At 37.6% G+C, this 27702-nt stretch overlaps 1 protein-coding gene across 2 annotated transcripts in view; it reads right to left on the bottom strand.

Annotated features, from left to right (window-relative positions):
* Cntnap2 (contactin associated protein 2) overlaps window positions 1-27702 on the bottom strand; it is a 2078180-nt gene that overhangs the window by 747364 nt on the left and 1303114 nt on the right. For both annotated transcript variants that reach the window (XR_005972587.1, XM_041635058.1), the window contains exon 13: window positions 16634-16834. Coding sequence is in view for 1 of the 2 variants with exons in the window: in XM_041635058.1 (XP_041490992.1) it covers window positions 16634-16834 (201 nt within the window). In the remaining variant the exon portion in view is untranslated. The remainder of the gene's footprint in view (window positions 1-16633; window positions 16835-27702) is intronic.

The following is a 27702-nucleotide window of genomic DNA, read 5'->3' as shown; positions in this document are numbered from 1 at the left end:
TACTCACATTTATTTAACATTATCAAAAACCATTATCTTTTATATTGATAAAACCCAATCCATCTTTTCATGGTGAAATACTCTGGATTCATAATTTCATAATTTCATTTTACTTTTGCCTTTCCTGTGTTTCTTTCGGCTTCAAATTAATGTGGAGTTCACATTTTAATAATGACAATAACTCCTCGTTATCTCTTGTCTGATTGTTTCTTTCTAAATGTTGTTCTCGAGTTCAATAGCAAATATCTATTGCATGTAAGTAATTTTATGTGTTAGCATTGCAGTCATTTCTGCATGCTGTTACTTCCAGAAAGTTTGCTTCACACATCATGGAAGTCTATCAACTGATTTATCACATCAGGGACAATTTGCATAAAGAAATATTGCTTGGATGGCTCTTTAATAGAAAATTTAAAGCCTATATACATATAGTATATTTGTATTTCTATTCAGAAACAAACACTCTGATTCTATATATATCAATATATGATTTAATTCCCCTTCAAACACATATATATTTAAGCTCAGATATAGCTATATAGTCTATTACAGAATGGGTATGAACTGTCCCCAAAGCCCATATGGTGAAAGTTTGGACCCTAGTGCAGCAATACACAGAAAACAAGACTTGAAGAATGCTGGATTATGAGGGCTCTGATTTCATCAGTGGGTGATCCCATTGGTGTATTTAGTTTTAATGGGTTTTAGGGAAGGTCTTTTCTCTATGTGGGTGAGCTCCTTCCTTCTATCTTCTTGGCTGTCATAAGGTGAGCAGGTTGGCTCCACCTTGCTCTTCCCATCTCTTGTTTCCTTATCACAAATCTTAATCGATGGGGACAAGCCACCACCAAGTTTGCTTTTCTAGTAATAGTAATAGAAATCTAACACAAATGTAGATATAGATACATGAATGATATAGACAGAAAAGTACAGAGATATAGTCACTGAGACAGTGCAGAATATAGGGTTTCTACTTAACTTGAGCAGTCAACTTACTTCCAGATTGGAGGAAGAATAACAGATTGTCCAAGAACAGAAGGAAGAAAGAAATTGTTACCGTTGATCATCTTGGACTTTCGTTACCAGGCTTATATTAATTACACTGATATAGTCTATATATTTAAAAAAAACATTTCAGAGCAAACTAGGTACATTAAGAGAGTCTACCAAATTATTCTACATTTTTGTTATATTTTATTAGCTTAAATATTGTGAGGCTGGTTATTTCAAATTTTAAGTCCTTTAGAAATCTATCTGAGATTTGTATGCACTGACTGTATTTTGAAAGGATGTATTTCTTTCCTGCTTTTACTGAGGCCAATTCACAACACTCCCTATTTTTTTTTTCATTGTAACCTTATAAATTTGTGCAACCTTATGACTGTGGTTAATGAGCTAAGAACTTTGTTTGTCCTGGTCAGGTTTAAAGTTTCTTCATTTAGAGGTGAAGACCTAGTGTCCATCTGCTCATCCCTGTTGCTTTGGTTACATTACGGTTTGGATGGTATGAAATACAGACAGACTAAAATGCTTGGTTTCTAGATAGGCTGCAGTAACTGCCTTTCCCAAGGCGAGATGATACAAAACCTGTGGCTTCTACCTCTAAGCTGAAGGCTGGCTAGAGAGTAGGCTTGGTCTAGGTGCATCACTGCCTTTGCTGTCCCGACCTTCTTGAGGTCGTGCCTCCTTTGCTAGCCTCCACAATGCCCTCCCTTCAAGCCCCCCACGTGCCTTTTTGTGTGTTCTGTGTGTCATTCCTCTTTGGCACATACAAGTTTAACCTCAGCAGAGAAACTCCCTTCTCCTGACAGGAAACAGCTCCCTACTCTAAACGTCTCATTTCAGGAAGTGAGTAGGATTGTCTATCTCTATCAGTGTCCTGTTACATACTGTCCTCTGCTTTGCTCCACACATCTCTGATCTACCTCATTCTAACAGGAGCTCTCAGAAAACAATAGTAAATAAACAAAATGAGAAGGCAACATTGCATGCGTTATGCTAAGTATAGGTATAGGAATGTCTTCTGGAAAGTTTTTGTTTATAAAAAGAAAATGTCAACGTCTAGTGTTCATATTTTATCTGAAAAGAAATGGATATAACCTATTGCCACGTTTTTCAATTTCATCAACATGCAATTTGCATGTACTGAAATATCTTGATATTAAAAACAGGAAAGTCAAGGGTTCTATAGAAAGAGAAGCATGTTTTCATTTCTTTCACATCAAAATGTTTCCCAATATGCTCACAAACAAATTGTCAGCCAAACTACTATTTCTTAAAATACTTGTCAGGGCCAAGTAGAGAATATTAGATCAGAAGAGTTCAGAAGGGAGTATGCCCCCTTTTCCCTACTACGTAGCAAAATGCCCCAGTCAGTAATTTTTAAATATAGTAAAACAACTAATAATGCTTCAGTTTAGAAGAAATTGCTAAAAAAAAAGTCCAAGTGATTACTTTATTTGGTGGCCTCATCTGTTTTCTTTCTTCCAGTTTCTTGGTAGAAGGTACAAGAGGCATAAAGACATATAAAGTTGCAATTTAACATTTGCTTGGCCTTGGTGTGATATTTGCTTTCATTCATTTCTTTTTTGTTTTTTCTTTTAGAGTGAATTAATGAGCTCTGGTGAGGCTATATAAAATGGATATAAAATGGAAATGGTGATATGTGGTTCCAAATGTTACAGCTAGTGTAATTGGCCTATGCGTTCTCATTCCCAAGTAAATTATTAATAGATACCAATGTCATTCCTGTCCCATTATTCATCAGTCATCATTAGCACATTCTTATTTAGAAATAATTATTGGTAAGCATTATTCATCTAATAATATAAGGGACAATACATTTTGTCTACAGCTATGATCATGTGCCAAAAAATAACAAAAATTGAGCAATTTCCTTAAGGGAATTTACTATCTGAGGTTATGGTATCTAGAACAAACATCATAACATTGTTCATTTTCCCCTAAAATCTCTTTTTTTTCCAAGTATCACTTGCTTTTTTTATTTAACTTTACACAATGAAAATGAGGACATTACAGAAATACTGCTGCACAATTTAAGACTTATTCATGTTTTATAAATTGAGAAAGACAAAAATAGTAACAGAAAAAAAAATCTCGTGATAGCATGAATCTCTTTACTTGGTAACTTTTAAGTAAGCATAATGTTTAATGGAATCCAGAAAAGTTTTATCATTTATAGGTGGAAAAAATGATAGCTTTGGAAACTTAGCCTCTGAAATAAAGTAAATGAATACATTTTATTCACAGGCATATCTATAAAAGTCTGCTCTTCTAACTTTGTTTCTCTGGACTTCTTTGTCATCTTTACTCTGAAAGGCAAAGGGATCAGATTCAACTATAAAAGTTAGTCTAGGGTGGCATTGAGAGAAACCTTCAGCCAGTAAAGTGCTTGGCACTCAAGTGTGATGCTCTGAGTTCAATCCCAGAGCCCATGTGGGGAGGATACATGTGGTCACGGCACTGGAGAGATGCAAGCGATTGGATCCTTGGAACTTACTGCACAGTCAACCTAGCCTAATGGTGAGCTCCAGGTTCAGGGAGAAAGTGACTCTATAAAGAATGGTTGTGGATGGTGACATTTGAAGTTTTATTCTCATCCACATATGCAACACACAATCACGCATACACACAGAGCACAGCACAATATTTAGAAAAGGAAATATTGCAGAGTAATGTTGGTGGGATGACAGAAGGCTTGATAGAAAGCTTGCTCATCTCTCTCAGTGGAAAGACTTCTATGGAAGCAGCCTATTGAGAGAAGTGTGGATTAGCAAATGAAGTTTATATCCCTGCAACAAATGCCATCTTGCTAAAATGTGGAATAAAACCATCAGCAGATGCTTTTTTTTTTTTAAAAAAAAAAAAAACAGCACAAGGAAATGAAAGGCCGTTTTGCTTTAACAAATCTTCTAAATCCATCTGGATATATGAAAGCATGGTTCTTGTCACCAGTGGCCAGATTTTATTTAGCAATTTGACCTAAGACCCACATATACTTTCATCAGTGAAGCAGAGTTTTTGAATAATCCCTCAGCCCATAATAGGCATGCCCCACCTGTCCATGACGGTACAGCTGCACTTTCTTCAGGTCAGGGCATGAATTGTCCCTACTCTAGAATGGGATCTTGGAATAGCTCATCTTAGAATCAACCTTCACTGGTTGTGATGGCCGCTTTAAGAGTCACCTTATGTACAATGTCCAGTAGAGAACTCAGACACAAATTCAGACACAAAAAAATTGATTGTATAGCGATCAAAATGGAAAGTGAACTTTGAATAGGAGATTATTTTATCTTATCTCTATGGGCTTCCTTCGGTGGTTGGAAACCCCAGAGGTAATTTGGAAACATCCTTCAGGAGAAACCTCACCTATAGCTGGTTGCGGCCCATCTACCTAAGTGCCCAACCTTGTCCTTCCCGATTTTGAATCTCATTTTGAATGTAGCGATTTAGGCTCCACAATGCCACAAACCAATACCTGGCAGTAAATCTCCAGTTACACACTTTACCTGTTCTGTACCTGAATGAACATGAACCAATAGCTCGTCTTAAGAGTACTCTAGGACCCCCTCCTTCCTTCCCTGTCATCCCAAATACTCTTAGCCTTCCCTTCTAAAGAAGCCTCTGCAAAACACAGGTCCACATTTCTAGAAATTGTAATGTATCCTAAGTAGGTTCTCTATTATCAATAAGTTCTAAAAGCCATAAACTCAATGTTTTTAATGTCATGCGTCTAAATCACCAACTCATAGTTTAAGGCGACGCTATTTAAAGGCACTCTGTTTGATCAGGCTGCATTTCCAATGGCACTTAACAAAGGATTTCATTAAGAGTAAATCAGAAATTCTATATTAATATTCTAGAGATCCAGAGTAAGGGATTTTTTCTTTTAGACGGGGGTCTTACCATGTAGTTTAGGCTGTACTCGAACTTACAGTTTCCCTGCCTATCTTCCCAAGTATGAAGATCATATGTGTGCGGCATCACATTAATCTGGAAAGCATTTTCACGGTAAAACTGATTATTTTTTCAGTATCTTGTGTAGGACATGTTTTAAGCACAACTCATAATATCTGATAAATTAGGAATCTTCTCATTTTTCGGTGTCATAAGAATGCACAATAGCTGGATGATGGTAGCACACATCTTTAATCTCAGTACTCAGGAGACAGAGGCAGGTGGATCTCTGAGTTCAAAACCATCCTTGTTTACAGGTTGCTACGTAGAGAAACACTGTCTCAAAACAACAACAAAAAAGAACAACAAATAAGAATGAATCATTTAAAAAATAATTCACTAATAATAATAATAATTTGATATATGATAGAAAAGACAATGAAACTAATTCAATCTGATTTTATTTTTCATAGATAATATGCATGAATATAAACAAAAAGAGGAATGAATATTCATGAAAAAATATTAAAATTTAAAGCTTTCCCTTTTATATATTTGCCTAATGTGCTATTATTAAATATTTCAAGTAAATACTATTTCACTTATCCAATATTTCAGAAGAACTTTTATAAATCTAATTTTGTTTTTCTCAGAAAAAAAAGTTGATAAGTATGGGATTTTAAAAAAATAAGACAAGCCTATTGTTTTCTAATATTTTTTGAAATTGGATAAAACAGGTATTTCTTCATTTATACAATCTTTTATTACAAAGTAAAAACATAAATTTAAAAACCTTGGCTTTATGATCTCTCAATATGCTGAATTTTAATTTAAATACAATTATAAGAACTCACAATTCTCACAAATTAGAAGATCTATGTACTGGTGTTTTGGCCAGTGGCTTAGTGAAATAGAGCTAGTCAGGAAAACTAAATTGAATGCTGGGAGAAAGAAGGCAGAGTAGAAGAGAAGCCATGTAGTTGTCTGCAGGAGACAGGCACACCAGAACTTTGCTGGTAAGCCACAGCCATGTGGCCATACACAGATTAATAGAAATGGGTTAATTTAAGATATAAGAGTTAGCCAGAAATATGCTTAAGCTATTGGCCAAACATTATTGCAAATAATATAGTTTCTGTATGATTATTCTGAGTCAGGCTAGTTGGGAAATGAACTAGCAGTCTCTGCCAACAATGTATTAAGAAAGATTCAAGGAAAAATTAGTGATACAGTTTCTGTGTGGTGTTATGATTTTCACACCTAACCTTTGTTTAGAAGAGATTACTAATAATGTACTGTACTGTCAAAAAATTAAAGGAAAAAATATTGTCAAACAGTTACAAGGAAAAATAAATCTTAAATCTAGAATTCTCATGCCCACTTTAAATTTAAACCTATTTAAAAGAAAGTTATTCCTTGAAGGAATAGCTAGTTGAATTCAACTTTTTAGCATCAACTGTCATGACAAAGAGGACATGAGAAGACAATTGTCAACTCTATGTATTGATAGGATAATAACCTCACAAAATGTCCATGTTTCCATATTTATTAAGGAAACTAACTATATACACAAGTACTCATCAGTCAATTGGCAATAATGAGCAGACCTTCCTGCTTTATAGAGGAAGTTTATTTCTTGATGTATCGGCTCAGTGCTCAGCAAGATTGCAACCTAGGAGGTCCTGGGTGATAAAAAGAAGTCTCCACTCTTTTTTTTTCTGTCTTATAAGGTATAGTTTTTTCTGTAGAGCCTCCTTTACAATTTGCAGACTCATAACTCTTTCATGCTTAAAATTGTCAGCAATACTTAACTTTTCCTTTTGCTCTGCCTTACAGATTCCTCTAGCCAGCCACCTCGTCACCATAAACATCGTGAAATTCATCGTGTATCCATCCATTCTGCAGTAGCCTCCAATTACCATTACTGGGATAGGTTTCCTCTTTAGGGTATCTTACCATTGACTTTGTCTCAGTTTTCCTTTTTACTCATAATGTTTTTACATAAACAGAAAAAAAAAACCCCTCTCCCAGTCTGATTCTGTTGGGCTTTACTGTTTTGATCATCACTTTCCAGTCCCTTTGGATAGGTGCATCCTTCCCTCCCATCATCAGCCTCCCTTTTAATTGCTACCCCCCTTTCCTTTCCTTCTACCTTCTGTTTTCACTCAGGCCCCCTGACGTCTCATCCTACAAGCATCCACTAATGTACACAGATGTTTACTTTGGTTGTGCTCATTCACAAATGGGAAGATCACGTTTCTCCTTCTATTATAGTTAGGATAGGCAAAGCATGTGACTTGTTTTGGTTCACAAAATGAGGCACACTTGATGCATTTCTCTCCCTGGAAAGAGTTATGGCTGAAGTGTCCACCTCCTAGGTCCTTGGAAAAGTCAGTATGCAGCTGGCATAGAACCAAATAGACCAGTGAGCTTTAGCAAAGTCAAAACTTTAATATCATTGATATGGATCCTATTGGACTGGGTCTCTTGCTCTCCTAATATAAATATGAGAATGGAGAGCATGAGGACCCTTTCATTTAACTTTAGCTATTGGATATGTTTACATAGCAATGAAGGAGAATACTATGTTAGTCCTTTTGGAGTCCATTAAAAGGATTTGCACCCTGTGGGCCATTACAATAGATGAACACTTGTCTTCAGTGTCAGGTTTTCAAGTTGGCCACTCTCCAGATTTTCCTTAAAAAGCAGCCATGCCAGGAAGCCTTATTCTGCACTGTTCCCCAAGTCAGAAGCTTGAGCCATCATCGAATGTTCTTCATTTACTCTATATAAATAATTTGATTCTGTCACCTAAACCTTGAACAAGTTTGTCTTCCTCTCTCAGTCCTGGGGCTCCCAGACAGCCACAGACACTGCGCTGGGAGGTCCCTTCATACCAGTTCTGTCTTCTACTCCATTCTCCATGTGACAATCTGAATACACAGTTTGCAGCCATCCCTTTCCCCTCCAAGGAAAATTTCAGTGTGAAATCCAAAGGGACGCAGGATTGATCTCCAAGCTCCTTTCCCGTCTCTGTGGCCTCCGGTTCTCTTCCAGCCTCTTGCTCCCCTCTGTTAAGTTCTGCACTACTTGGTCTTCATTTCAGCATCAGTGAGCACATGACATCTCTAACCTGGAACTCCTCATCCATTTCTTTTCTTAGTTAGTTTGTGTAAATTCTTCCATTTCAGCTTATATGCTACATTTCCTGAGATACAGGAAATTCACTGGCATCAGCCATCATTAATTCCCTTCACATCTTTCTAGCTGGGACTCTCCTAACTTCCTGTCAATGCTGTTTACACAGCCTCACACAGCTCTTTTCATGCTGTCACTGCCCTTTTGGTTGACAATATCTGTCCTGTCAATTCTAGCCTCTCCAGTGTGCAGCTTACAAGACTTAGCTTTCTAAATGTTCTTTTTCTCTCTCTTTGCATCTTTTCTTTTTCAAACATTTGCTTATTTACTCGTATGTCTGAATACATGTGTATGTATCTGTGTGTAACTACATTGCATGTAGAAATTAAGAGAACACTTCGCACTATTTTTTTTTCTTCTATCATGTGGCTCATGGGGATTGAGTTCAACTCATCAGACTTGACAGCAAGTAGCTTTATGTCATGACCCATCTTACTGTATCTGTAATTTTATTTAGACAGATCTTTAGTAAAGTCTGGTTTTAAACTCTCTGTCTAGCCTACAGTGGTCTTAACCTTGAACTCCTGCCATCCAAGTGCTGGTAGTAGAGACTGCATCATGATACCACTGTATGCAGTGCAGGATTGAACCCAAGGCTTTCATGTTAGGCAAGCACTCTACCAGCTGAGCTGCACTGCTGCCCCCAACTGTATTCTTCAGTATTGTCTTTGCTTGTCTCGTTGAACTAAGTCCTCCAGTTTTAGTACTAAAATTAGGGCCTATAATTAATTAGATAAATGTTCAACTTTCTGATTGATATACTGATTAGGAACAATGAGTTTCATTTACTTAAAACAATTTTTAGCTGGAATTGGTTAATGCTTTTTAAAATGTCTGAACTATTTCAAAAGTTAAACATAAAGATCTTTTTTTAGACTGGAAAAAAGAAAGTTAGAAAAATGGTTTTCTTGAAAAGTACACCAAAGTTTAGATTTTTATTTTTATTTTTTACTTATTTTGGTAAAAATAGGTTATAAGTCACAACGCTAAAGTTGTGTTTTCTCCTTTGGTTACCACTAAATCATAGTTTAGTATCATCAAAGTGTATTGAATTTTACACAGCTTACTTTACCGGCCAAAATTGTGAACATAACTCCTTTTCAATAGATACAAAATCTAATAGTAAACTACCCAAAAGGAGGGATAATTTATACGACTTCTTCCAACATAACAAAGCAATAAAAGTGCAGCTAATGAGAACTAGGCTATATTGAGAAATTAAAAGAAATGAAACCCAGGAAAGCAAGAAACAGTACTAAATATCACCAGAAAGACATGAAACACAACTACCCACACTTCTGCAATTAAATAAATCTTCATATATGCAGGAAGTAAATACTTCAGGAGGAAATTCAGAATTAGAAACTATAATATGATCCGTAAAATAAATATATGAGTGCAATACATTCCAGGAAATCCAAATAGGTGCTTTTAAACTAGCTCGCAGAGGTCCTGTCCAACCAGGTGAAGCACCTTGGGCATCTGAAAGCACTGGGATTGTAGGCTAGAACTGGATTCCAGTAGTATTTAAATTTACCTTTCTTCCAGTACCTGACTTATAAGATTCAAGTTCTTTGTGTGTGAAGAGGTAGGGTATGCATGAGCTTGTGTGTGTGTGTGTGTGTGTGTGTGTGTGTATGACTGGGTGTACTTGTATGCATGTGCATGCAGAGATAAGAGGGTGAACTCAGGTGTGATCCCTCAGGCTCTGCCTACCTTTTTTGTTGTTTATTTGCTTCCTGTTTATTTATTTCCTTTAGAAGGTGTCTCTAATGACCTAGATCTTGTTAAATAGGCTAGGCAGGCCACCAGTAAGGTCTAGGGGTCTGTATGTCTCTTCTTCTTCTGTCTTGGTTATAGGATTACAAGCACAGGCCATCACAGTTAACTTTTTGACACAAAGTAAATTTATTTAAAATCATAAGGGGGCATTCCTAAGTAAGCAAGGATGTCTTACAAGACAAACAGAGGACCATAGCATGAAAATTCTCACTCAAATTTCCTGACTCCTAATTTATGCATACACTGCCTATTGCATTGGCAAGAGAATGAAAACAAAGGGGTGGAGACAGGAACACTATGAACTCATCAGATACATGGTCAAGTTACTTTTGCTCAGCTCTGAGTTTACAAATATACTTCGGGCAGGAGAAAAGAAAAAGTTAACTTAAGGCTTAAAATTGTATATCTATGTAGTCCAACTCGTTTTTGTACTTGAAATGGCTTTAGAACACTCTAAACACTGGTCTACCTTTGAGGTCCATTTTAGATAGTCACAGCTTCAATTGGCAACCCCATATTACTATGTCTGTTTATTCCAAGGAAACCTAGGTTCATCTTAGTCTTGTATGATGTCCAGAGATTATTGCCAGCACTCCATTATCAAGCTGACCAACTTCTTGTGCTCACTTGTATCATTCTAGACTCTCAAAAGTATTTCCTCATAGTTAATGTGCAGTAATGAAGACATTTGTGTAAGAATTGTAAGCTAGTTCATATACATATAAATATATATATATACACATACACACATATATAAATAAATATATAAATATTTATAAGTACATATTAGACTATGTATATTATATTAGATATATATCAATATAATGATTCTAATATAATAGATATTAGAATATATATATATATATATCAGACAAATAAAAATGTTATTTGAGCATTTGATTTAACAACAACCTCGGGGGGGGGGATAAACTGTGGATGGCAACATAGTAAACATTCAAAGCCAGAGCAAAGATTCTATGCTACTGAAAGTACCCGTGGCACTAGATTCTCTACAAAACCTCCATGTGCTGTTCGAACCTCAGGACTACTGGTCAGCTGACACAGCAGCCTGATAAAGAAGTCGAGAAGTTACAATCGTGAAAGCAGTGAAAGCAGACGGAGAAAGCAGCTGTTTAGAATCTGGGCGCTGGTCCTTACGTTCAAAATGCAAATACCGAGTGTCTCTACGAACTCTTAACTTCTTAAAGGACTTATTTCAGAAGCAGATTTAATTTTTCAATTTTTTCCCTTTTTCATATTATTATGTTCATAATTCTGAGGCTATAAAATTAAAGTATGCTGACATTCTTTTAGAAAATCACAATTGGTTTTCTCAAATTGGGTAAAACTTGGTTATTTCCATCGATATGACCTCATTCCAGTTTATAGATGGAGTTACTGAATTTGTATGAGTTTTGTTTCTATATGTTTATATGATTGGTTAAGAACAAATGAATGCATAACGGCCTTGAAAACTGAACATGAGTATAAGGGATAGCCAAATAATTATTTTCAAAGTGATTCCTTTCTCTAATTTTGTAATAACAGTGGATAATACTGTAATCTAAACATTGTCATCCTTATAACAGTCTGACACACAAATAATGAATATGTCAACATTTGCTAGCTAATGGTATGGCGCAAATAGTTATCAATAAAGACGCATAAGTTCCGTACGCCTATCAATTCTTAGTCCTGAGTATCTTAGAAGCTCCAGAGCCTCAGATGACGTCTGGATGTGAAGCTCATAAAATAAAGAATAACATTTAAGTGCATAGCTATTACAGACTCATTTGTTATTCATTTTAATTCCAATGACTATAATGAATATACTTTGCATTCAAACAGATGCCCCAAGTGCTTCTGAGGAAGTTCCAGTATAATTCAGCCTTAGTTACAGAATGATAAGTGGGTGTTTAAAATCAGACATTACCATGAAAGAGGAAGAAAACAATTATAGCAAGTGTTAGTTCCTTAAAACAACAAATTTAAGATTTTTATTAAATTCTCTTCTTCCTTATCCTGACTGATACAGAACCCAGTGCACAGAGAGCTTTGACAGGTTAGCCACTCGCGCACTTGTGTTCACTGTTCTACAATGGCTCACCTGGGCAGAAGAAAGGGGGACTGTGGGGGGGAAACTCTGTAGAGTAGGCAGAAATCCACTTTATGACATCTATGCATTGTTCCTTCAATTGGATTAAAAACAACTCCTTATTAGCGTGATTTAACTGAAAAAGCAGTCAGTTATGTATGCCCTATTTATTTTAGCTGGCCAGAGAATTCCTATTCCTCTACTCTTCCCCAACGTAAAGGACTAACAACTTAGATTTGAACAGGAGAGCCACACAGGTGATAGACAGTGTTTCCCGATGATGGTTCATAAAACTGGCTGGGAATGTTTGCTGAAGGCAGTCATTCCTAAATCCTGACCAAATCCCATCAAAACCTGTGTGGAGGGTCCTGGCCTCAGTATTATAATAAGTAGCCAGAAAACGTAGATGCTTGTTTTTGCTTAGAAAGAAGTGTCTGTGGGTTCATAAGGGAATATTTGAAGCTATGCCCTTTTATTCAAATGAGCAAACATGATCAAGAACAGACCCTGTTTGAATGAAAGAATGGTAGGGTATTTCAGCAGAAGAGGAGGCAGAAACAATATAAGAGCCAGAGGGGATTGAGGATACCAGAACAAGGCCCCCAAACTCAAATGAACAAAGCTCACATGAATTCACAGAGAGTGAAACAGCAGGCGCAGGGCCTACATGGGTTTAACAGTGGGTCCTGCTCACATACTTTATGGCTTTTGGTTTAGTGTTTTTATGGGGCTCCTGAGTGTGTGAATGAGAAATTGCCTGATCCTTGTGCCTGCTCCTGGGCTCTTTTCCTTCTCTTGCTTTGTCTTGTTCAACCTTGTTGTGACAGGTTTTGTTTTATCTTATTATATTTTATTTTGTTCAATATTTTTATTATCTCTCAGAAGCCTGTTCTTTCTAATAAGAGGCTTAAAGGGAGTGGATCCAGATGGGAGAAGAGGTAGGGAGGAACTGGGAGGAGGAGAGGGAGGGGAAACTGTTATCAGGAATGAGAAAAGAACATGTTTTTAATAAAAGTGGGAAATATGAGAGAATAATAGGGTGTTTAAAAAATGTCTGGTGTAGATGAAAATAATTTTCAAATAATGTTTTAGGTAAAATGACAACCTATAAATGTTTTAAAATACAATATTGGATTCTCTGAAAACATAAGTAAAATACTGTATTTATTGTGAAAGTTAGAAATTCACTCTTGAATTCCATCAAGTAGTTTTCCTGAAAAGGTTATGTGGAGTTCAAAGGGAAAAGTGTCTGCTTTATTTTAGAAAATGTAACTACACTCGGGAGGCAGAGGCAGCACTCAGGAGGCAGAGGCAGGTGGATCTCTGGGAGTTCGAGGCCAGCCTAGTTCTGGGACCGGCATCAAAGCTACAGAGAAACCCTGTCTTGAACCCCCCCCCCCCAAAAAAAAGAAAGAAAACGTAACTAACATCCTGTAAAAACACATTTATTGTCGAAGTTTTGTCCATGGCTGTGATAAGATCTCTAGACAAAATGCAATGTGATCAAAAAAAGATTTATTTGGCTGACAGTTCAAGGTTACAGGCCATCATTTCAGGGAAGGTAAGTAAGGAGCTTGAAGCAACTAGTTACATCCATCTACCATCAAGAGTTAGGAGTGATGAATTAACTCATACATGCTAGTGCTTAGCTCTCTACTTCTACACAGTTTAAGATCTCCTACCTAAGAAATGCTGCTACCATAGTGGGGGGCTCTTATTTTAAATAAGCAAACATTCAGTATTAACTCCCACAGAATAACCTGGTCTATATAACCTCTCATTGTACTCTCTCCTGCAGTGAGTCTAGATTGTTTCAAGATGACAGTTAAAATCTTCACATCTCTCTTATTTTTCCTAAGCTATGTGTATCATATGCTATATAAAGGAGAGTAATGGCTGTGTGACATTCCTTGTGGCTAAGAGAAAGTCATCAGTGGGGGAAAGAAGGAAGACTACTTATTACACCAAGAGGAATAAAGGTTAGTTGCCTTAAAAAGCCTTAGATCAGTTCTCTGGTACCTAAACTGTAAATCATTAGCATACATATTTGACGGTTCTAATGTGTTTTTAAAAATATTATTATACTTTAACTACTAGAAGAATTTGATAATGAAAATTTGACTGTACCAATGAAAATACCAAGGTTTCTATCTGATGAGCAATTTGTCCCACTTGTCTCCCATTCCAGGACTGGATACTAATTAACTGAAATCTGTGAACAGAGACTCTGTGAGGAGCACTCACTCATGAAACAGAAAAGCAAGCTGATGAGATTCATTAACAACTCTTTTCTGGCCTTGTTTTTTCCACAGTTGTTACCTAATGCTCACTAGCAATGGAAGCAGTATCCAGTAAAATTTTCTGTGAGCACTGAAGGGCAACAGAAACACCAGTTGGGCTGTGTATAACTCTCAAATTCTCAGAGTTGGTCTCCAGCCCATTCACATTTGACATCACCTGAGAACTCACCATCTACCTGCTAGAACTATCTAGCAAAGTGCCATAGGCAGGCAGGAAGTTGAGCAGTGGAAATATATTCCCTTGTTGTTCAGAAGAAAGAAAGCCTAAGTTCAAGGAACTGGTAGATTTAGTTTGGCATCCCAGGGTACCCTTGCCATGTCCATACATGGTAGTGAGAGAGAGGAGAGATAATAGAGGGGGACAAAAAACACAGAGACAGACAGACAGACAGGGAGAGAAAGTGTAAGGGAGAGGGAAAGGGACAGAAGGAAAGAGAGGTGGAGGACAGGGGAAGAGACAGAGAGATAGGAGAGAGAGAGAGAGAGAGAGAGAGAGAGAGAGAGAGAGAGATTTTTAATCTTCCTTAAGGCTAGCAGTCCTGTTGGGATTAGGATATCTGCATTCTGACTACATTTAACATTACTGTATACTAAAAGTCCTGTCTCCAAGTACAGCCACTTAAGGAACCAGTTCATTTAATGACACTCAAAACAAATGTGTACTCTCAACTTCATTTTAGATCCATCATATCAAAAATACAGAGAGTCGAGCCCGACCGGTTCTGCATTCCTAACTTCTGTGTGTTGTTCTCAAGCACACTTAGGCTCAGAAACACATAGACTCAGAAGGATAGGGTAGGGACTCAGTACACAGCAGAAGATTTACTTGCATCCAGGCCCATGTCCATACTCACTTCCCAACCCAGGGCTTCTGACCAACACCAGAAGGGCCATTTGTATGACATCCACTGCCATTCATTCTCCAACACCAACCTGGGAACTTCTTTCTGCTCTTTCAATGACGTTACTTCAACAGGCCAACCATTTCTGCCAAACAATATAAGCCCCAATTTTCTAAACCTATCACTTTATTATTTTCAGATTTTACTCTTGTAGAGTCCGTGGTTTACACTGTAAGCATACTAATAGCACAAGGCTTTGCACAGGATAAACACCCAAACACCCCAAATCATCTATTCACTTTGTTTCTAACTCTTTTCTAGATGCAGCTCCCAAAGAATGCTGGAGTGCTAGATCTAAACCAGTGTTGATTTAGGACATCACATATCCATCTAGTCTTGGACACAACGCAATGTTATAATGCTGCTTATTAATTGAAAACATACCATTCATGTCTTTAAATTCATAGACCCCCAAGCAGACATTCTTATCCTAATTGAAGAGAAAAAGAACATGGGAAACTGAAGCTGGAATATAAGATTTCCATAGTAGAACATGGTCACTACAGTCTGTGAGAGTTATATTACATCCTTGAAAATAGTTCTTGCCACAAAAAAGTAAAGTATTCATATGCAAATTAGCTTGATTTAGCCATTCTGCAATCATATTTCATGACAAATAGATAACGGTTTTACTTCCTGTATAAGACAAGCGAGTTCAAATTCAATGACTATCCCAAAGACACCTTTGGAAAACCTCAAGGGCAAACCTGAAAGCACTGTTCCCTCCACTCAATGCTCGTGCTCATTTTTGCCGTTGGGTGATGGACCAAAAGATCTCTGCCCACATCTTAAATTTAGTGTCATGTTCACATGCTAACACACAAAGCTTTCTTGCAGAGATGGTGTTTTCAGTATCACTTTGGGGGCTTCTTTATTCGAATTCCCCATCTTGTACAAACATATGCATGCACTCCTTCATACACACATACACTATATATTGCTAAAATAGACTGTCATGATAGGAAACTTCAGGGTGAGTTTCTTAAAACAGATACTGTTAAATGACAGCAAAGAGCCCTAAATTCTCTCACTGCTTTATACCAGATTTCCTGGCAGCCTTCAGAAGGCTTTCATCTTTACATTAAAGACACCAGAGTACCTCAGAGCATCACTTGAAAGCTCACAGGGAGCTCCGACAAACTTTTGCCCAAGGCAATTGCTTGATAAATGAACATTAACAGCACACCTTGGATATGTGCATAAAGCTGAAAAAATCCATAAACATAAAATAATGGAATTGCCTTTTAAAAACCATGCATTCCGAGCTTTCTTGTCCAGAAAACAATCCCAATGATTACATTGTACTTATTTACAGCCATTTGCACATTGAAGACGGGCTGGGCGGTAAGATAATAAGCCACACCTGTTGGATTGTTTAGGCAACTGCAAACACCAGCTGAGAGAGTAATTAAAAGTAATGTTGCATCGCATCCTACCTGGGGTGTTCAACAACCTGGACATCCTGCAGAAGTAGGAGACATACTGTTCACAGTATTCAGCGCTGCTGGTGATGGCACTGATCTGGTCCATGGAGGCACTGTAGATGAGCTGTGTCACCGAATACTTTTCTGGGCTGTAGCCTACCACTGTCGTCTGCATCTGTAAGTCGTGAGACACTATGGTCCACACCTTGTCCTCTGTGGGCAGAGAAATAATTAAGACAGCGGCTCATTAGGACCCCGGTACTTCAAATATCAGGAGAAAATTGAGCTGCATTTAGCTGCCATTTTCATTAAATTGGTATAAACCTGAGTTAGAGAGAGAAGTCCTGACGGTATTTTAGTGTGTGTGTGTGTGTGTGTGTGTGCATGTGTGTGTTGTATGCACCTGTGTATGTGTGTGCATGCCTGCAAGTGCAGAAGAGAAGCATGCTGTGTGTTTTCTCAATCATTTCCTAATACAATTTTTTAAAATGCATTTGTAGTATAGACACATTTAGACAATGAGATGTGGCTACTTTTGTTTCTTCTCTTTTATCTCTTAATTGCAGTGAACTCACAAATAAAAAATGTCTCTCTGATAGATTAAGAAAGTCACTCAAACTCTTGCCCCTTCCTGAACTCTGTGCATCTGAATGGACTTCTATTTAGAATAGCCTCTCTGAAACAGGGGAACTTTGCTTAGTGTTTTATACTTTCATTTTAAATGGCATTTTTATCAAAAAAATGGGAAAAATCTACAGCTGAATTGATGCTAGAAAAGCAATCAGCTTTGTGTCCTTTGTCTGCATTTTGTCCCTCCTCGTCACCAAATGTTACTTTTCCTAGACAATTTTTCTAAGTATTATACTATTCCCACACTTATATCTGTTTACATACATACATGGACACACTACAGTTCGGGATCCACTTGCATGAGAACAAGAGTATTTTTTTTCTTTTTCTTCTTGAGTTTCTGTGACCCTGCTTAATATCATACACCCCAAAACCACCTATTTCCCTGAAAACTTCTTTTCATTTACAGCTATTCCACTTTACATATTTATATTTACATTACCTCTCCTTACTTTGAGATGGGGTCTTGTAGTAGGAGCTGCAGTGGGCTGTGTTCTGCCCAGCTCTGCACAGCTAGCTTTACCGGAAATAATTACACAGAAACTGTATTCTTTTTTTTTTAATATTTATTTATTTATTATGTATACAATATTCTGTCTGTATGCATGAAGGCCAGAAGAGGGCGCCAGACCTCTTTACAGATGGTTGTGAGCCACCATGTGGTTGCTGGGAATTGAACTCAGTACCTTTGGAAGAGCAGGCAATGCTCTTAACCACTGAGCCATCTCTCCAGCCCTTTAAACACTGCTTGGCACGTCAGTTTTAACCTCTTATTGGCTAGCTCTTACATATTGATCTAACCCATTTCTAATATTCTGTGTAGCACCACGAGCTGGCTTACCAGGAAAGATCTTAACCTGCGTCTGTCTGGAGTGGGAGAATCATGGCGACTGACTGACTCAGCTTCTTTCTCCCAGCATTCTGTTCTGTCTACTCTGCCTACCTAATTTTCTGTCCTATCAGGGCCAAACAGTTTTCTTTATTAATTAACCAAGGAAAGCAACAGATAAATACAAGACCCACCTCCATCAGGGTCTATTACTGAATAGGAAGCTGACAGTTTTGACAGGGTTGACCAGCTAGCACACTCCAGGGATCTGCCCATTTGTATGCCCTATGCCCAGTGTTTGGACTTGCTAGGACATATAGCCATCCCTATCTTTTATATGGGTGTTGGCGCTTTGAACTCAGGCCCTCTTCCTTTCACTACAATTTCTCTTAGCTTAAGAGCTATCTTCCTTGTGCTATCTCTTCTTGTCTTGGATCTATGTTCTGTTTATAAGAACAAAAAAATAATATTTTATTAAAATAATGAAAGACTTTTCACTAACAGAAAGAAATACTGTTCCTGGTTGTGACTTTGACATCAGCCAGCAGTTCCAGTGTGAATCTCATTGTAATTACTATTCCATCCTGATTTTGGAATCTACCTCTTGCCTTTTGGTAACTCAATTGTCTCTCTTTCTGATGTGACCTCTGCCCCATCAAATCACAGCCCTTCTTGAAAGCTGTTTGCTCTTTACAGAATGTGCATCTTCCTTGTCTTGTGAGCAAATGCTCTTTCACACTGGCCTTTCTGGCAAATGAGACCCTCCCTTTTCTGATTCTGTACAGTGTGGAGTGAGGTGAGAGAAAAATTACCATTGTGTTTGAGAACCTGTGAGTCTCAAAGAAGGAAAAGTAGAATCGATTATAAGCTTTATAAAATTAAATTAACTCAAACTCCTTCACCACTTGAATTTTAATTGAAAATATCAGTATGAGCCTAAGACAATATCTTTGTTTTGAAATGTTGACCTATGCTTGAACTTAGTACAACAACAACAAAAAAATCTCCAGAACAAGATGATAGGCCTAATACCAAGTGCCAACCGTAAATACTCTTTGCCATTAAGAGAAGAGATTAGGATTCTTAAAGAAATGACTGCTTCCTGGACTAGAAATAAACATGTTGAAAGGAGAGGCAGGGGCAACCCATCATTCCAGAAAGGAATATGTCAATGGACCCTGAGGCAGTTCAAAAATGATCCTGTAAGAAAGTAGGCATGGTGTACGTGCCTGTAACGCTAGAGCTGTGGGGAGCAGAGAAATATTACTGTTACTTGCTGCTATCAGCCAAGTTTCAGGTTCAGGGAGATTTCCTGTCTCAAGACATGTCAGGACAGTCAGTGTTCTCCTCTGACATACATATGCACAACACACACACACACACACTTAAAACTGAGTAGCTAAATTTGGTATAGATAAAGGCAATTAGAATAATGAAAGTAAAGTCTAAAGCATTATTCTCTCTCTCTCTCTCTCTCTCTCTATATATATATATATATATATATATTGAGTCTGTAATTAAAGCTGGCATTAGACATATTTGAGAAATTATTTATCCATACTATGAAAATAAAATTTAACCCATATTGCTAACATTACATAAAAACCTATTTCAGTTGGGTTAACGTCTTAAAAGAAATGCAGACATTCAGATAAACTTAAGGAGACTTAAAAGAATATTTATATTATTTTTAAGCAGAGCAAAAACTGAGGGCATTATCATGGCAGAACACATACATGTGAGTTTGTTAAACCTAAACTATCTTCTTTATAGAAATATGAGATCATGTGAAAAGTTAAGCCATGGATTATAGGAGATATTTATAAAACATAGATCTAACAAAGATCAGTATCTAGCTGTACTAGTCTTTGTCTTTGGGGCCTCCAATCAACTCCCAAATCATGACAGGGACTTATTAATTCTGAATGCTAGGCCTAACTTAGGCTTGTTTCTGGCTAGGTCTTTTAACCAAACCTATTTCTCCTTATCTATATTTTGCCTCAGGGCTTATTACCTTTCTTACATATGTATATCTTACTTTCACCTCTCTGTCTGTCATCCACCTTTTTTTTTTTTTTTTTGGCCTTCGGACATGTCCCTTAATTTTTCCTTTTTCTTTCATTCTTCTTCCTTCGTTGGAGCCTAGATTTCTCTTCCTTTTTATTCCTCCTGTCTGCCAGTCCCTCCTAGTCTTTCTCCTGCCTAGCTGTTGGCTGTTCTGCTCTTTATTAGACCATTCAGGTGCCTTAGGCAGGCAAGATGAAACAAATGCAATACATCTTTTTATGATTAAACAAATGCAGCATAAACAAAATTAACACACCTTTATATAGTTAAAGTAATATTCTGCAGCATAAATAAATCTAACACATCTTTTCTTAGTTAAAGTAATAATCTACGAGAGCTAGCTACATTAAAAAAGAAAAAGAAAGCTCAACTGAAAAAATCTGGGAAATACAAATTTAAACTATAGTGATTTTATTTTGTGTTTATCTGACTGGCAAGGCAAAAATGTTTGTTCTTCAGTCAGAATGGCTACCAATATCAATTAAACAAATGACAACACATACTGGCAAGGGTTCTGGGAAAGGCTAACACTTACTGCTGATGGTGGGAGTGTAAACTGGTTTAGATATTGTGGAAATCAGTGTGGATGTTCTTCAAATAGCTGAAAATAGTTCTGCAGTAAGACCCAGTTATATCACTTTGGGGCGTATACCCAAGGGGCTTTCATGCTATTGCAGAGACACTTGCTCATCCGTCTTTCCTGATGCTCTATTCATGACAGCCAGAAACTGGAAACATCAAAGATGACCATGAGGTGACAACTGGACAGTTAGAATATTTACATATTAGAATATTATTCAGCTATAAAGAAAAAAATGAACTAACGAAATTTGCAGATAAATGAATAGAGCTAAAAACAATTGTCCTGAATGAGATAACCCAGATCCAGAAAGACAAATTTTGTTTTCTCTTATGTGTGGATGCTTGCTATGCTTTAGATATGGATATTTCATTTAGAATAACCACAGTCATTAGGTAACTAGGAAAGGATCTTGGATGATGGGATCTTCCAAGGAAAGGGGTACCGAATAGAGTGTTATAAAGAGATAAAAGGAAAAACAAGAATAGGTGGATTAAATAAGGAGGGTGGGGCAGGCTAAAGTAGTGAATATGCTGAGGAATAGCTAATCCTAAATGTCTTTTGAAAAGTCATATGAAATTCTATTACTATAGAATATTCCTATATACATATATATACATATTTACATAAAATATAATTGCATATGTAATAATATGTGCATTATTATGTAATAATATATACATTATATTACTATTACATATGTATTATATGTAATAATGTGTATATAATTTAAATGGAATCACCATAAAATGAGGGTGTTAATGCCCAATTAGACATCTTTATGCCATTAAACAAAATTTCCAGGGATGGATTACATCTTGTTGAGTTGTTGGCCAAAGTGATCCCATAGTTCCTCTACAAACATCAAGGACTATCATCAATGCTAATAATTACCACCCACAAACCTGTTAGTAAGGCCCCATTGCGGAAGACATTGTACCTTATAGCATAGAATATGGTGAAATTGAGCTGATTCCCAAGTAGAAGCTTCAGCCATACTGATTAGTGTATAGTAGTGGTAGGATATACTATATATGCTGCAAGAGTAGAATGTAATCATCAATCTCATGAAACCTTTGAGCTATAATGATGACCTAACTGGTACTACAGTGTTACAATTTTAAGGTAGTAGTCAACCACTTTTTAATTGAATTTAAGGCTTATTACATGATATGGAACCCATACCTGAAAGTGTTAATGAGACCAATAACCAGAGACTAGATAGGTCATGGGTCCTAAGGAAATGACCTATGGAAAAACTTACTGTCTATTAAATGATCATAACAATACCATTAATCCTAATGATATTACTGCTATACCCACAGATCTGTACACTTCTCTAACCCTCACCAGAGAAGCTTTTTTTTTCAGTAGATGGGAATTAACAGAGACCCACAATTGGACAATGTGCAGAGCGAGAGACTTTTGAACCCTTAGTCCTAAATGGGGTGACTTTATAAACTTCTCTCATCAATGCTCAGCTATCTACATGGAAGTGTGGATAAAAAATAGAAATATGTAAGTTGTAAGAACTGGAGATTGTGAACCACTTTAAGAAAGACATTTGTAAGCCCAACAGGAAAGATTCCTACAGGAACTCACAGATACAGTGACAGTGCACACAAGACCTGAACAAGCTCCACCTAGACCAAATCTTAGCAAAGAAGTGGGAAGTGCGGAAGTGCACACAAAGCCTCCAAGAACTATTTGCAAGTGATAGTTGCTGAGAGAGGGAAAATCAGGGTTTTTGTTTTGTTTAGTTTAGTTTTGTTTTTTTCCAATGGAGTGACACTGGATAAATCAACCATGCTCCAGGGAAGGCTCTGTACTCAGTAGTTAGTTGGTCAAAACAAATTGAACTCAGTAATTTTTAATTTTTCCTTTGTTTTGTTATTTCAAGAGAGAGATATGATGATGTTGATGATGATGAGGAGGAGGAGGAGGAGGAGGAGGAGGAGGATGGTGACTGGGTGAAAGAGGAAGATATGGCAGATCTGGGGTACAGAAACACGTTTTATTTTCAAGTACTAGGGATAAACACTGGTGCCACCGCCAGTGGCCCTACAGACTGCCCCAAGCATTCAGAGGGCCTAGTTTGGTCCTATTCAGGCTGCCCCCGCTGTCAGTCTGGAGCTTCTAATAGCTCAGGTAAGCTGTTTCAGTGGGCATCACCAACATATTCTTAACCACTTTGCTCATATTATTGCTCCTCCATCTTTTTAACTGGACTTCAGAAGCTCAGCCCAGTACTTTGCTGTCAATCTGCTTCCATCGGTTTCTGGATTAAGGTTCTATGATGACTATTAAGGTAGTCATCAGTCTGATTACAGGGGAAGGCCAGTTTAGGCACCCTCTATGAGAGGGTGAACAATAAAAGAGACAGCTTAGCTAGGGCTTAGGGTCTTAGCTGGGGTTATCCTTGTGGATTCCTGGGTGTTTTCCTAGTGACAGGTCTCTTGCTAGCCCCATAATGGCTACCTCAATCAAGCTGTCTCTTTTATTGCTCACCCTCTCTGTTCTCCCCCCCCCATCCTGACCATATGACTCTCTCATGTTCTCCTTCCCTCTCCCCTTCTTTCTTCCTCCTGACCTTCTGCCCTCACTACTCCCTCAACCCCCATGCACCCAATTTTCTTACGTGATCTTGTCTATTTCCCCAGGAGGATCCATGTGTATTTCTCTTAGGGTTCTCCTTGTTAACTAGCCTTTCTAGGGTTGTGGACTATGGGCTGGTTATCCTTTGTTTTACATCTAATATCCACTTATGAGTGAGTACATACCATGTTTGTCTTTCTGGGTCTGGGTTACCTCACTCAGGATGCCCTTTTCTACTTCCATCCATTTGCCTGCAAATGTCAAGATGCCATTGTTTTTTACTGCTGAGTAGTGCTCCATTGTGTAAATGTACCACATTTTCTTTTACCATTCTTTGGTTGAAGGGCATCTAGGTCCAGGTTTTGGCTATTACAAATAATGTTGCTCTAAAAATAGTTGAGCAAATATCTTTGTAGTATGATTGAGCATCCTTTGGGTATATGCCCAAGAGAGTCCATTCTCTTTGGAGGGATACATTGCTCAGCCTGGATATAGTGGGAAGGGCCTCAGTCCTGCCTCAAAGCTACGTGTTACACTTTGTTGACTCCCCATAGGAAGTGTTACTCTCTTTGAGGAGTGGATGGTGAGTGGAGGGGGAGGAGAAGGAGAAGGGGAGGGAGTGGGAACTGGGACTGCTATGTAAAATGAACATTTTTTTTTAAAAAAATTAATTTTAAAAAGCATTTTTCAAGTTCATAATAACTTTTTTTTTTGTAAAAAGAAAGAAAAGGCCTCTATTAGACTGGTCTGTAGGCAAGTCTGTGGGACATTTCTCAATTAATGATTGGTATGGGAAAGTTTAGATTACTGTAGGTCATATGATGCCTGGGCAGGTGGTCTTAGATTACATTAGAAAGCAGGTTGAGCAAGCCATTGGGAGCCAGTAAGAGGAATTCATCCAGAGCCTCCTTTTCTGTCCTTCCTCCAGGTTCCTGATTGGAGTTAGTGCCTTGGCTTCCATCAGTGAACTGTCACCTGGGATATGTTAGTCAAATAAGCCTTTCCTCCTCACTGACTCTCAATAATGTGGCAGTATCCTGTATTCTTGATGAAATGTCCCAAATCAGTGCAAGTCCTTTAAAACAATTTGTCAATAACTAAAAATTTTGAATATGCACACATCTTACAGTAACAATTATTTCTAATTATGGATCCTAGAAACACTTTCAAACATTTATATAAGAAAATGTATTGTAATCACTCTTTGCTATAGTAAGTTTTAAAAAAGAAAGCCTAAAAGTCTATTTAAAAAGAATAAAAAATAAATTAATTAGGAGTATACAATCAAATAATACAATGTATTTTAAAAATAGATCAAATATAAGGGTTTTTATTGATGCAGGCTAACATTGAAACCAAAAGATTGAAGGTTAAAATACAAATAAGAATATTTACATAATTGTGCTACATAAATCTGCATATTTAAAGTATGGTGACATTGTCACAAAGTTTAAGAACATGAACCATCAGTAAAGATCTCTAAGAATTTGAAAAAGAGATCAGGGTGATAAATTTTAATTTTATATTCTTCATTATATTTCCTACGTTTTGGCTTTAACTTTGTTCTAGGGAATGTGAGGCTCTCTGATTGGAGGGCACCAGGTATATATGTGTCACACACAAGCATGCAGGCGGGATATCCATTCTCAGAAATTAAAAATAAGTCATTAAAATAAAAAAGGAAAAATATCAAAAAATGGTGTGCCTGGTTTTTGGTAAATATTGTATAAATGTTCATGTACACAAAACTGATTAACAAACATTGGTCACAAAAAACCTATGTATAGTTTATTTAAAAATTAACAAATTTCTCAGTTGCCACTTCTAGTTATTTAAAGAATTCCCATTTATAAGACTTTATTACAAACCATTAATAGAAAGTTTCTACACAGTGTTTAATAGCAGGGTCTTAGTCATTTATAATTGGATTCATTTTAGAACATCACCAACCTTCCAGTTAGGAAAGTTCACCAGAAAATAACTCACAGGTAATTCTGTTTAGAAGGTTTCTCAATATTTATGGCCCTGCAGTTGTAAATCACGGTAGGCTTGCTGTCACTGTTTTTATTCTCCTACCCAAATGTGCATTATGTGAGCCCCACATGAGTCCCTGCAGGCTGATGCATTGGGAGTCTATTCTATAGCTGACACTGGCTGTTTGGACAGGTCATAACCCAGCCATGAGCATCACTCAAGTGGGGTGAGCAGTTATAATCACGTGTTGAGAAACAAGGTATGTAAAGCAGATGGGACTCTGTGGGAGACAGCGAGGAAATGAGCTCCTAGGGCAGATGATGTTTCTGCAGGTGGTGGGAAATGGTGATGAGTTTTCACCTCACAATTCCAGGCCAAAGACGGATGATGCATCAGTTGCTGAGAACAAGTATAAATAAATAACCGTAGCTCATTTTCACCTATCTGAAAAACAATTTGGAATCCAGGTCTTTTTTTCCTCCTTCAATACTATTAGCTATTTGTTAATTTTTTTTTTTTTGTTCCACTGGGGAGGTTCTGAAGTTCTTTGCCACTACAGCTAGAGGTGGTGACTGCACTTACACCAACACAAGCCAGTCTTCCTTTTCTTTTTTCTCCATTGCTACAGATGCCCTTTGTGACTATTTATCAGTCAACAGCTCATGTACGGCTTGTGTGGTGGTGCAGGCCTGTAATCCCAATCCTTGAGAGGTTGAGGCAGGTGGAGCCTGAGCTCAAGGTTGCCTGAACTATGTAGTCCAACCCTGTTTCAAACCAATTAAAAGGGAGTTCAATGGCACCTATGTGCCATGTAATATCCTTCTTTGATGCCAGTGGATTAGGAGAGTAACAAGATCTTTGTCTGAATTAAAACTTGCAGAGAAAGGGATTATCACCTTGAATCCTGGGCTAATGGTTCCCAAGGATCCTTAAATATTTCACTCATCATTTACTAAGATTTTAAGACAAACTTGTATGCATATTACTAAAAAGAATGAATATTTCATTATTCCAAATATCAACTCCACCACATTAAACCCTAGATGCATTACAAAGATGCTAAGCTTTCAAGGTTGAGAACACCTGTCTTGTTTTCCTCTCTGCCCAGGAGATCTTCCTTCCCAGGTGGTCCCAAGGCTTCCTTCCCCACCTCAAGCCCAGTCCAAGCTTCTACTTTCAACAATGCCCATATATCCCATCCATCTGACACACTGAAACTGCCTTTCCCTTTACCAGAGCACATTTAGCATAACCGGGCTATGCTAAATGAATCACCACATTCTAGCATGGTATATCTCTGCTTTTGAGATTTCTAGGTGTTTATATCCCAGAACAACAATTAGAAGGAGATGCACTGATGGAGAAGGAAGCAGAGGCAGTTTGTCAAGAAGGAGAGAACTCCCAAAGGAGGTAGACCAGAGTTGAAGAAAAGACGAGAAGCCCAGTAGTTCTGAAATTCTCAGAAAGAAGCCACAGTCACATTGGACATTTCAAGAGGCTGACTGACTAGAATTTCAGTGATTGTGGAGAGCAGACTAGAGTCATCTTGGGCTCCTAGTCTTCTAAATAGCCCTGCATTGCCTGCCTTTTCATTTGATTTAAAATCCTTGTGACTTTATATAAATCCTTTTTGAATGTATAAACAGGTCTCTAACTTCCACCAAGGTAAATGCTTAGACTGTTAATCATACAGCATCTGTAGCCTACAGCAGAGAGGCTCCCCACCTTTTGCAGTCCATCTTCCTGGTACTTCCACCAATGTCCTTAAAAGGCATCTTGATTTATGATATGCTTCTTTTTTCTGTCACCATATCAAGCTTCATGAAACTATTACATTACTAGAATGCAGTGTTTAGGTTGGTCTGAGTCTGTGTAGCTGGGTCATGGTCTCTCACGTTTGGTTTGAGAATAAATAAAATCATATTTTCTTTGAGGTAGAAGCTATTTTCTTCCAGCCCCCATTTTTCCCTTCCAAATACCCATGCCACCCTTCTAACTTTTTTTTCTAACTCAAAGTCTAGTTAAAACTCATGGGTAGACAAAGAATGGGAACTTTCAAGATTTAGGCCATTCTTATAGCATGTACTTTTTCCTATACATGCCATATTACAGGCCAGCCCGTGTGTGTGTGTGTGTGTGTGTGTGTGTGTGTGTGTGTGTGTGTGTTGGGGTGTATCCTAGTTTGTGTTTGGCACTGTTGTCTTTCACATGCCAATCCTAATATCTTTGTTCTTTATAAGAATCTCCCCCTTATTCTCCTGCTTTCCTTTGTTGTCTCAAATTTTATGCATTTGAACATTTCTGCTTGGTTTGATCTAGCAGAACAGAATCCTAAGGTGGTCCTTCCTTTCACCTTGACCCTCAATTGCTGTCACCCCTGCACACGGAAGCTGTAGCCCATAGGCA

The sequence above is a fragment of the Microtus oregoni genome, unplaced genomic scaffold, assembly GCF_018167655.1.
Source record: "Microtus oregoni isolate MIOR12 unplaced genomic scaffold, Mior012 000046F_ref0000063, whole genome shotgun sequence".
In the NCBI taxonomy this organism is placed as follows: Eukaryota; Metazoa; Chordata; class Mammalia; order Rodentia; family Cricetidae; genus Microtus; species Microtus oregoni.
Note: the sequence above shows the minus strand (reverse complement) of the source record. Positions and strands in the feature narration are given on the sequence as shown.